General features: G+C 46.1%; 1 protein-coding gene across 1 annotated transcript in view; it reads right to left on the reverse strand.

Moving 5' to 3' along the window:
* Positions 1 to 1,409: 1,409 nt before the first annotated feature.
* The window catches only part of NLRC5 (NLR family, CARD domain containing 5), a gene marked incomplete at its 5' end in the record, with an annotated part of 39,245 nt that continues 28,344 nt past the window's right edge, over positions 1,410 to 12,310 (reverse strand). Inside the window, 14 exon segments of the mRNA XM_009071858.1 lie at positions 1,410 to 1,491; positions 2,560 to 2,643; positions 3,738 to 3,821; positions 4,676 to 4,759; positions 4,918 to 5,001; positions 6,494 to 6,577; positions 7,554 to 7,637; positions 8,452 to 8,535; positions 9,417 to 9,500; positions 10,137 to 10,220; positions 10,313 to 10,396; positions 11,101 to 11,184; positions 11,780 to 11,863; positions 12,256 to 12,310. Of these exon segments, the coding sequence (XP_009070106.1) occupies positions 1,410 to 1,491; positions 2,560 to 2,643; positions 3,738 to 3,821; positions 4,676 to 4,759; positions 4,918 to 5,001; positions 6,494 to 6,577; positions 7,554 to 7,637; positions 8,452 to 8,535; positions 9,417 to 9,500; positions 10,137 to 10,220; positions 10,313 to 10,396; positions 11,101 to 11,184; positions 11,780 to 11,863; positions 12,256 to 12,310 (1,145 nt within the window).

The following is a 12,310-nucleotide window of genomic DNA, read 5'->3' on the forward strand; positions in this document are numbered from 1 at the left end:
TTTGAAAATATTCAGTAATGCACATTCCTCTCACAGAGAGCAGACAGTTTTCTCACAAATCATTTTACAAACTCAGTGCTTTAAAGTGTCTCATTGAAGTTTATGGTGCCATCAGCCTTTCCTTGTTATTACAGTATAATTATTGATCATTTTTGGACAATGACTTGAAATTTCAAATGTCCTGAAGTCTCTACTAGGAAACTGAAGCAATCTGGTATGAAAAGAAGGCTGATATGAAGAAAACAAAACCAAAAATTGCACCTTTTTGTTTAAACCCCTATTTCCCCCCCCAAGAGAAGCTGTGGATGTCCCATCCCTGGAAGTGTTCAAGAGCAGGTTGGATGGGTCTTGGAGCAACCTGGTCTAGTGGAAGGTGTCCCTGTCCTTGACAGGGGGGTTGGAACTAGATGGTATTTAAGGTCCCTTCCAACTCAATCTGTGATTCTATGTTTTTTTCCCTAAAATCACAGAGGAATTTCAGACACAGATGATTTTCAGCAGCCTGTTGAAGTGCATTTGTAACAGTGTCAGCAGTTTACACTTCTGTAAATAATTTCACATCCTCTCCCGGAGGATGTGTATTCTTTTATTGCAACACCCTATGGGTGTTGTTATCTTGATTAAAGATAATTAAATACTCTGCTGGCTTTCTCAACACTTGAGCAGATGCATCTCATCTTAGAATCAAGGAATCATAGAATCATTCAGGTTGGAAAAAACCCTCTAAGCTCATCAAGTCCAACCACCATGTTCACCACTGAACCATGTCCCCAAGTGCCACATCCATACATTTTTTTAACACTTCCAGGGATGATGACTCCAAATTCCCACAGCTTCAAGAAAACCTCATACCTGTTTTTTCGTGACCAGATGTGGGAGCTTCATTATGGCCTTTATGCTTTCCTGGTCTGTCATTCGCTGTCCCTCCCTCAAAATAAAGCTTAAATATGTAACTTTAACACAGCTGAGGTTTGGAGGGAGATGTGCAGTGCCCCTTTTTCACTAGTGCAATATACAAATAGATAGCAGCTACTGACACAAGCATTCTCATCACTGCTAACAACTTTCTGGAAAGTTATCCTCTTGAAAAGAGTTTCAGTGCTTTGACACCAAGAATATTGCCTGCTCAGTAGTGATTGTTTACAGTCTTTTCCTCTTCTGCACAATAAAAGCTCACAAGAAGCAAGCAAACCAAACCAAACAAACACACTCAAAAACCGACAAACCAAAAAAAAAAACAAACCAAAAAACCCCAAAGTGTTCACACTTGGTTCAGTGCAACAAAGGAAAACTTAATATTTACAGTTTTTAACTGTAGGAACTTTGCTTTCCTGGGTTCTTCGGTGCTTATTTTTTGAGGGCAGTGGGAGATGAAGAAGAACTCCTAGTCAGGCAAGGGCTCTTCTTTGCTAGTAGAAGGAGAAACAGAGTCTTGAGTCTTGGCTTGTCAAATTCTCAGCAAGGCCCTTGGGCACTGGATTGTCCCACAGCCTACAAGGACAGGAGTAGGTATGGTGAGCACAGAGGTGACATGCTGAGGACAGAGGAAGAGGGAGCTTTGGGTTTCCACCAAAGCAGGTCTGATGGTGAGACAGGAGTGATGTATGGCTGCATCTCAGTGACACAGCAGCAACCCAGCAGCTGCCTGTCTGCTGAAGGGACTCACTTACCTAGCCTGAGAGAGATTAAGGCTTTGGAAAGTCCTCAGGCCAATAGGATCTCAGAAAGCAGAAGAAGAACTAAGTCACATAGGAGCAACCTGATTTGCATCTTCACCTACCTCATTTGATGGAGTCTACCCCAAAGCTGCCCATCCTGGGCCACTACCATGGAAGCAGAGTGCCCCAAGGAGTCAAAGGGACAAGCTGAGCAAGAACATGGGGCGCCAAGCTCCAGCTTGGATCAGACACATTCCTCAGTGGCTCTGGGGATGCTCTCACTGTTGGGTCAGACAGAACCCATTTGGGGCCAAAGAGACAGCTCAGACAGGAGCAGACACTTGGCTCCAGGACCTGTTTTACCAGAATGTTACCAGAGGCACTTTCAGAAAAGTGACTTTTCAAATGAGCGAAGGATGAATGGGTCTCTCCTATGAGAGGTTTCTAGTGGAGCTTGATACACAGGATTTGGAAATGCAAAGACAAAGAGCACAAAAAAATCAGGTGTCAAAGTATTGGGAAGATATGTTTCCCAGGGTAGAGTGGGACAGGGCAGGAATATAACTTGGAAGTGAAACCAGAAGAAATGTGAGAAAAAAACCTTATAACAGAAAATGCAACAACTTGCTGATGGGAAAATTACACAACTGGGTCTTCATTTTTGACTCATTTAAAGCCAGGAAGTTTTTCAGTCCCTTTTCTCCAGGACTTTCTGAGGAGGTGGAGCTGACCTAGAAAACTCTCAGCTTACTTGGCTTGTGTCTGTGTTCCCTGCAATACCCTATTCCATGCCAGCTAACCCAGGGTAACAGGGGTCTGGATCACATCTGTCCCAAGATTGGCCACCCCAGCACCTCCTTGCTGAGCCAAGACCCAGCCATAAGCTCTGATACCTGCTCACCTTATCAACTGTATTTCTGGGCACTTGGCAAGTTCCTCGGCTAGCTTTGTGGCTCCACAGGCGCCAATGTGATTTTTCTCCAGGCTGTTTTAAAAACCAAAAGAGAGTTTTAAAATCCAAACCAAATCAAGAGCAGAAAATAGTTGAATAGTCACTGGCTCTTTCTGCCATCCCAGAAAAGCTACACAGCTACACTTTTGCCCAAGCACAGCAACGCCACACAACTCACATCAGCCTTGTGTTTAACACTGTGCCCCTATTCAGCAAGGAGTATGTGCACTGCTCCCTGTGACCTCCTTCTGGCAACAGGACCTGTAAGCAGATCTCTTGCTCTTGGAGCACTCTTAAGAGATCCCACAGCAAGCTTGGTGCCAAAAATGCTAGTAACAACTTCTCCTGCCTCAGACACAACCTTCCTGCTTGTGCCTGTAAAACAGCTCAGCTCTGTATGGAGTTTCCCTTTGCAAGACAAACTAACCTCGTTTCCTGACCCTATGACCCACCGACTAATATTTTCATGTAGCTGAGGGATGGAAGGTGTGTACCACGCACTCCAAAGGGCCAAGGGGAGGAAAGCTCCATGAACAGTTCTTGACCAGAAGATGACAGTCTCTCCCATCAACAGAGCTGGGTTGTGATGCCACCAGGCCAGGACATGAACTGGTGATATCAACCCCAGCTGCTGGGAGCTGCATCTGAGTTTTCTGTGAGCTCCTATGGCCCAACACCCACAATTTGTCGGCTCCATCCTGGGAATGGACTGCCTGCCTTGCTGCAAGCTTTACAAAGGCTCTCTGAGCATGGTACCCATCTAGACCATCTCAGACACTGAAGAGAAGTAAAAGCTTGCAGGAAGCAGCTCTCCCGAGGTCATTAGGTGATATGAGTCATGTTCCAGAAACACCAGCTTGTCTTCCCTCACTCAAACAGGAGGCGTTCACAGACCAGTGTCTGCTTAGACACCCATGCTGCATTCACCTTAAATAAAATAAGTGCTATTTCAAGAGTATCACCCAGGCAAGGCTGGCCCTTGGTGCATGGAGCAGGCTAAGCAAGAAGTTAAACTGCAGAAGTTTGTCTGTCTGTTGTTCCTAATGCATGTCCCTTTTTCAGAAGTCCTGTGATTGAAGGTTCAATGACAGAAAAACAAGTCTTGTTGCTCTCAGGGCTGTACTCACTCTAACATCTTGAGTTTATCCATCTCTGGGAGACCACTGGCCAACTCTTGGGCTCCTCCATCTCCAAGGGTGTTCCAAGACAGACTAAGGCAGACAAGAAAACACAAGGGGAACAGTGAGTCAGTGGATAGACACGAGAGCAACAGCAGTGCTGTGATAGTACCCTCTCTTAGATTAGCATGTTTACAAGAGCTAATTGCCCTCTTATCATGGCAGGCAAACAGTCCTCTGGATTATAAACTTAATTTTGAGGAATTTACTCCTTTTCACCACATATTGCCATGTATGATAAGACACCAGGGAGTGTCACCATCAAGCCTGCAGAGTGTGGTTATCTCAGAGCCCTGCAGGCTCAGGAAATGAGATGCAAAAGATAGAAATGACTGCTGAGGACACAGTTTTACCCCAAGGCCACTCCTCCTTGTAAATACTGGTGTTAAACCACTGCAGCAGCTAAGGTGCCTCTCTGCCTTGTTCTTACAGCTGCCTGTTGATTCTGAGCTCTTTCGAAGGATAGCTTGCAAGGCTTTTGAAGGACTAGGTTTTTCACTTGCTGACATATTAGCAAGTAGGAAAGTTCTTCAGATCCTTTCTTTGCTGCTGGCTGAGCAGCCTGGCCATTTCCCTCTCACCTGAAAAACAGGAACCTAGCATGGTTGGTCAGGTGGATGATCCTGAGGCCACCCCACACAGTCATGCCTCTGCCTAAGTCTGGGGAAGTCCAGAATGTCTGTATGGCATGTAGGTGCCAAAAACCAAACAATTTTTAGCAGTTTATTTAGTAAATTACCAGTAAATTTACCACTGAGAAGTATTTAGTGCAAAGTATCAAGAAGTATTTAGCATGATCAGAAGTGTGTGGCCATTGCAAATAGGAGCAGACATTAAAACGAGTGACCTGTGTGTTGAAGGCTCTTCCCTTCCATTCCCACACTCACATTATCTCCTCCATGGAAGGGCATTGTCGGAAGCCGTGACAAAGTGGTTTTGAAGCATCATCAGTGATTCCGCAGAATTTCAGGCTAAAGCAGCAGGGAGGGAAAAAAGAAAGAACATTGTGCTGGTGTCAGAACTGGTGTGGGATACAGCACCAGCACTGTCTGCTGTGCTCGTGCCCTGGCAGTGCTGCAAACAGCAGCCAACACTCTGCCCTGGCAGCCCTTGGTGCCCTGGTACTCACTCGATCTTCCGGAGGTGTTCCAAGCATGGCAGCCCCTGGGACAGGGCATGGATACTCTGTTCCCCAAGGTCATTTTCTGATAAACTGTGAGAGTAATGGAAAAGCTTTGAGTGGGTGCAGAAAAAGCAGGTACAGTCAGAGAAGAGTCATCATAAAAATATAACTGTGTGAACTAGCAAGTCAATAAGTAGTACCCAGACTAAGTGAGGACTCTATAGACAGCAGGGACAAGTCGTATCAGCACATAGCAACTCTAGGTCAATTCCCTGCTTGGTAATTCACAGCCTCAGGCCATGCAGCAGTGAATTGCTTGCAGACAGTAACCAGTGGCTAAGAAGGACAGAGCTGCAGCACATCATGAGTTGAATGTGAAACTGGAGGGAAAAAAAAGTTATACTGGAGTTAATGACTGGTATGACTTGAAAGGAAATGATGGTAAGGGAGAGCAGGAAGAAGACATGGGTCTCAAAACTCAGGGGGAGCAGTAACTGGCTCCCAACCTTACCAGGCTGTGCTGCTCTAGAGTTCTCATCTACAGAATCACAGAATATTCAGTGTTGGAAGGGACCCATGAGGATCATCGAGTCCAACTCCTGGCCCTGCACAGGACAGCCTCAGAATCTCACCCTGTGCCTGAGAGCACTGTCCAAATGCTCATTGAGCTCTGTCAGGCTTGTGGCCATGGGAGATGTTCCTGTGCCCAAACCAGCAAACACAGCCTGTGGCAATCTCTCCTCTACACTAACATCTCTCACACCATAATTACCAACACCCTAATTCAACTTGTTATTTAACAATAAACACACAGCAAAGAATGGTGACATCAAGGATGCAGTAGGAAGAGTTAATTCTCATCACCTCCATTCTTCCAGTTCCATGTTTAGAAATTTTACCACTCCCCAGGCTACTGCAAACAGTATTTCCAAGGCACATGGTTGCACAAAGCCCAGCAAAGAGCACTGGCAGGCAGGCTTTAACATCTGAGGTGATCAAAGCTGCCCCATGCAGTGCATTGCAGTGACTTTTAGAGAGTGTCGCCTGTCACCCTACAAAGGTTTGTAGGACAGGTAGCGTGACTGCCTTCTGCAGAGGCATCTGAGCATGGAAAGAGCCTGCATGACAGCCTCAGGCCTGTGAGCAGAAATGATTCCCACCTGCAGATACCAGTCCATTCTTAGCCTGGAGAAGAGAAAGCTCCAGGGAGAACTTAGAGCCCCTTCCAGTACCTAATGGGGCTACAAGGGAGCTGGAGAGGGACTTTGAACAAGGGTATGGAGGGACAGGACAAGGGGGAATAGTTTCAAATATCATATTAGATATTAGGAAGAAATTCTTCCCTGTGGGGTTGGTGAGGCACTGGCACAGGTTTCCCAGAGAAACTGTGGTTGCCCCATCCCTGGAAGTGTTAAGAGGCCAGGTCAGATGGGTCTTGGAGCAACCTGGTCTAGTGAAAGATGTCCCTGGCCATGGCAGGGGGTTGGAACAAGATGATCTTTGAAGGTCCCTTCCAACTCAAACCATTCTGTCATTCTATGATGTGTTTGGCACCATCCCAAGTGCACCTGCCATGACCTACCTTATCTCTTCTAGCAGCCCACACACCACCAGGGCTCTGGCCAGCTCCAGCCCTCCTTCCTGCCTGATGTTATTGTTCTGCAAGCTAACAAAAGAAACATAAGCATTGGAGGATTATTTGGAATAAAGCTGTAACAAAAGCTCACATTTAACTTGCCAAGAAGAAAACTGCTAAATCTTTTGACCCAGCATCTAGTGTTGGTAACAACCAGGGATCCCTGTGGATTAATGGAGGGGCCTGGAAAACAGGGAGACAACAGTGGGGGATCAAAGCACAGCCAGGCAGTCACCACAAACACAAAGGCACGGCTCTGCCAGGAGTCTGTCTCCAGCTCTGTGCACAGGGGATTGGTTTGAGATGGGTGAGGAGCACTCTTACGAACAAGGAGCAGATGGGAATCTCATGTCTGCAGATTTTTCAACACCATTCTTGCAAAGATAAGAAACCTACCCAGAGAACTAAAGGCTCCCACTACTGTGATTCCTTTCCTAAGTTATATTTGATGACATCTTAGACAGAGACACCTTCCAGACATAGGCTGGAAGAGACAGCTGCAGGCTAAGTGAGCCCAGTGAGCTCTTCTAGCTCACCAGTTTCTGGCTTTGTTACTGTAAAACAGTATGAGAAAGTCCTATGTGTTAGAGCCCTGGAAAGATTCCCACAAAAGGTTTAAAAATATAATACCATGAGGTTCAGGGGAAAAAATTACTCAGAGGTGCCTGTACAAAACAGTGAGGGACCATAAAAGGTGCTCATCTTTATGCTTCATTCCACCAGAATGAAAGAACAGCAAGAGGCATCAGAAACTAACATACTCAAGAACAATTTTAAGGCTTATTTTACTGTATATACAATGCCTGGTTCATCTCTAAAGCTAATGCTGCAAGAGATGACTTTTACAGCACAGTAATTGTGTAGGGTGTCTCAGTCCTAGAACACTTCAAATACTGTCAATACAAGAGACCAGTGCACCACCACAGTCTATGTCTTTTCCCATCCTTGATCCATGATCCCACAAATTCCCCAGAATATCCAGCCTTCCTGGGGCAGAGGCACTTACTGCAAGATCTTCAGATTGGTCATGTGAGGCAGACAGAGGGCAAGTTTCAGTGCTGTCCTGCCTCCAAAACCATTCCTTGATAATCTGGAAGAAGCAGAAATGAAATGTTACTGGCAGTGAGCCACAGAGCCTCATTGCTCACCTAAGTGCCACCCACACATGTGACCCACATTCCTCACCCACATGTGCATGGGGCTATGCTGAAAGGAGTGTACATGATTCGAAGGACATAGAGGGTGGGAGGAAGGAACAATGAGGTTTTGTAGTCCTGCAGCAGGAGTTAAACAGGGAAGTAAAACTGCCTTGCACTTCTCAGGAGCACACTGATCTCCCTTTCTGAGCTGTCCTGAGCTGGAATTGAACTGAAATTGCACTTCTTAATATGTGCCCTTACTGCACACATTGCAATATTAAGGTGACATAGACAGTTCCAGCATTTTAACTAACTTTTTCTGCTTTGCTATTTTTCATTTTCTTTACTGAATATGACAGGGCTGGCCCAGAATGTCAATATATCTGGCTGAGTAAAGCCTCTGATTGTCCCTTCCTTCCCTCCATTGCTGCAGCCACACAGACTGATGCTGATTTCTTAGGCAGTACAGGTACTGCACAGCCCATGTACCTGTGACACTGCCTGTTAAACCTCAGATTTAGCTCTTCCCCACTAATACAGACTGTATAGTCCTCGGAAATCTTTGAGAGATTCCAGCAGATGACCAGTCTCCAAACCTCCCACACCCAGCAATACCCATTCCTGTGTAGCTGAGAGTTTTTACCCTGCTCTCATAAGAATCAGTGGTAACACTGATCTTGGCTTTACTGGAGCCATATCAGATTTGGTTTCTGTGCCCTGATTTTGCCAAGCTCCCTGAAGGCACATTGGAAATTACACACTTACAGTAACTCTTCGATGTGCTTGCAATGAGCAAGAGCTTCCATCAGCTTTTCCCCTCCAGCAGGACTAGGACAGTTCCCTGAAAGGCTAAAATAAGCATAACACTCTGTGACTAAACAAGAACCAGAATGTAGCAGCTTAAGATATTTCACTCTTTGCCTGGTGCACTGAGACACTTGGGTCACTGCAACAATGGCTACACAGGTCTCTGGGAAATGGTCTGGAGATTTTTGACTTGCTTAGTAACTCCTGGCCCTGCAGGTACTGGGGGGAAGGAGCGGTTTCCCTCTCCCAGACAAAACCGTGACTTTGTTTTTCTTGTTTCAAGTAATTTCCAGGTTTTTAATTTCAAAAAACATACAAGACATACCCCAGAGCTGAGCCTAGCAAAGAGCCTGGATGCTCTAATTTCAGTTCTCTTGGAGAAGGGACAGTTTGAACCCATGTCTCACAGAGCCTTGTCTAGACACTGTGTCGTGGCTTTGACAAATTCTCAATTTCACCTCTACTTCCACAAGTGACATAAAGCAGTGTCACAACACTGGTGGCCACCACACTGGGAACCCTAGGAAAGGTGCTGCCTGGGTATGAGACTTGGATGATTCCCTACAAACATGCAGATTTGCTTTCCAGGACACAACTGAGTCAGAGATCTCTCCGTTTGAACAGCTGGTGAGGGCTGGCAAACAGCTCCCACTGTCTCTGGGGGTGGCTGCACACGGCCATAACCTTCACCCTCAGGGAGTCTCTGCTCTGCAGAGGAAGTCACGGCCAGTCCCAGCTGTACATGTGAAGGGCAGGAGAGGGAATGCCTTCCATTGGTTTGGTGGATTTTGTACCAGGTCTTCAATGACATTTCTGGAAGGTGGAACATTGTCCAAGAGAAGGCAGCACAGAGATTCCCACACAGGCTTCCCCACCAACTATGGCCATGACCAAAACAACTGCAACAACACAAAGGGACTCACTCAATTTTCTTCAGGTTTGACATTTCCAGCAGGACAGCAGCTAGATTTACCAGGCCTGGATCTCCAATGTTGTTGTTGCTTAAACTTTAAAGCAGAGAAGAAAGGCTGTGTTGCAAAGGAAGATGCAAAGCACCAGGCAACGTATGAGGTCTTATTTAATGTGTCCCATCTGCTGGATGACACCTCAGACCTTGCCAGCAGAATCAAAGAGATGTTTGTCTTGACTGTCTCACGAAAGATTAATAGGTGTTAATGAGGTATTAAAAATAATGCAAACAATCAAAGTCAATGGATCTTGTTAATGGGCGGGATATTACTTCAGCTAGATACCAAGATAAACAACAAGTGGTTATTATTTTCCAAACTGCTGCAGTGGAGAATGTATAGCATCTGTTTAGGGAGATAAGGAAAAAGCAGAGGAAGCCTGGAGTATGCTCCACATTCAGATCTTTTCAGACTGAACAAGTGCTAGGTCTGGCCCATTCTGGATCCCAGGGATTTCAGAGGAGGTTTGAAATCCAGAGGCTGTTTAATCACTAGCAAAGTGGGGTTAGACCAAATTCTCCTCTTCTGGACATCAAGTTCTGATTTCCTCCAGTCCAAGGTACCTCATCCATGAGCATTTTGCAACCTCACTGCCTTTGTTACAACATTGTGTATAAACACATCTGGGTCTCTTCAAATGTTGGCACTAGTGCTCACCTTGCTGCAGAAACTTACTTGATTTCCTCCAAGTAGTGCATATTCCTCAAGGCTTCTGCAAGTCTGGAGCAACCATCATTGCCAATACTGTTGTGGTTCAAGCTGGAAACAACATCCCCAGGAAAATGGACATCAAGCTTCTATTACTCAGCATCCCAAGCCAGGTTTGGGGCAAACTGCAGTCACACACTTACATCAGCCTTCTCAGAGATGGCATTGCACGAAGTCCCAGCACAAGCTTAGGAATGGCAGCACTGGTGAGTTTCATGTAGCCTAGGCTAAAAGATGAAATAACACAGGGACAACTAACTACCCATGATGGTGTGAACACTCGTTGCAGAGGACAGCAGAACAAGGGGGAGAGTCTCGTTAAAGTATGTTTTAGTCCCTGTAAATAATCATCAATTTTATCCTCTAAAGCAATTCTAATGGACGTGTCTTGATCCTGATAAGATGCCAAGAGAATCCCGAACCTCTTGCTCCAGGGGCTGGAGCAAGAATCCAGCCCCTCACGGAGCAAGGTGCCACTGTGACCACAAGATGGCAAAGCTCTCATGACAGTGACACACACGGTGCAGTGGCACCTGATCACAGAAGGATGTCTTACATGCAGGTACCTGGAAAAGCCATCTATCTCTGTGTGAAGGCTACACAGGCATCCTCCAGGAGTGAAATGCTGGCTCTGGAATTACTGCACGGGAAGTACTTCCTCCCAGCTGGGACAAGATCCATGCAAAAAACCACTACCAGAGCATCTGATTTCTCCACTGGAATTCCCTGCCACAGACTACTGATCTCTGTCTCTCTCACTCACTGTTCATTGCAAATAAAAAGGAATTGTTCCCTCTTCCCTATCTGAAGTCCTCCAGACATCAGGAAAAGTGCCTCTGTCCACAGTACAGGCATAAGAGAGGCTGCAGTTTAACTAAAGCTTCTAGAAAGACCTAGCAGACTCCAGATAGTCTGGTAAAAACACACTCACTTGAGCTCTTCAATGGCCTGGCAATTCTGCAAGCCTGTGATCAAATAGTCAATTCCAGTTGATGCAATACTGCTAGAGGTCAGCCTGCAAAGTAAGACCAAACGAAATAAAGATCAAAGAAGATTAGGTCTCAGCCCCCTGAGAAAGAGGCATTTACTCCACTGACAGGCAAACCACCCCATCCAGCACAGACCTCAGGGACCACACCTTGCATATGCAAGATTACAGAGATGTTCACATCATGTACTGTACCAGGCAGCACAGTCTCTGCCTGGGCCAAACAGCCCTCAGCATTTCACTGGCCAAAGATGCCCTTTACAAGCCTTAAAGGTAGTTGAAGAGGTCTGTGAGAAGTCTGCTCATACCAGAAAAGGCTCTTTTACACAGCAGGGTGGTATAAATTTGCCTACAATATAAACAAGAGCCAAGGTCTCAGTCTCAAATTGCTTTCACTTCAAAAAAGGGGAGAGGGAAAACCTCAGGACACATACACAGTGTTCCTATAACTACCTTTAGCATGAACTGCAGAGAAGTGTGGAGTTTGCAGCCTAGACATGGCTCAGGAGAGATCCCAGAGCTCAGGGATGTTCCAGACATGGAGTGTTCAGAGTGGATTGGTGTGAGGCACAGGGTTGAGCCAATAATAAATATGTGAAAAAGGCCACAGGTGGGGACATACCCAAACATTTTCAGCTCTGGAAGAGGTAGCAAAATCCTGACTAGCATTTCTGCTTCATCCTCTTGGAGTTCCACATGAGACCATCTGCAAGAACAGAAAAACAGGTCTGGGCTGTGTCCACTGGTGACAAAAGGTCTGTGCCAAGCCCACAGCTAAAGCACACCAGCACTGGGACAGTGGGGAAGTGGCACAACATGGATACTTGGCAAGGTCCTGTGGGAACTCCCAGCCATGATAAGAGAATACAGGTTATCTGGACACATGGAGATTTACATGACTTCAAAGGATATGCCAGGAAGCCACCAGGTCTATGGGTCTTTTCTATTTTCCATCCAAACACTCTAAGTAGAGGACCCAGAGGGCAGGGACTGGGACCTTGCACTGGCCTCTCCAGTGCCTTGCTCTGTGCTCTCCTGCACACACTAGGGCAAGCTACCCCCTCCCAGAAAAATCCTTTACAATGCTCGTCATCTCACCTCAATTCCTGGAGTTGAGCACATTTTTCACAAACCCTTTGGTAGAAGCAGGAAT

This window comes from Acanthisitta chloris, unplaced genomic scaffold (assembly GCF_000695815.1).
Source record: "Acanthisitta chloris isolate BGI_N310 unplaced genomic scaffold, ASM69581v1 scaffold22293, whole genome shotgun sequence".
In the NCBI taxonomy this organism is placed as follows: domain Eukaryota; kingdom Metazoa; phylum Chordata; class Aves; order Passeriformes; family Acanthisittidae; genus Acanthisitta; species Acanthisitta chloris.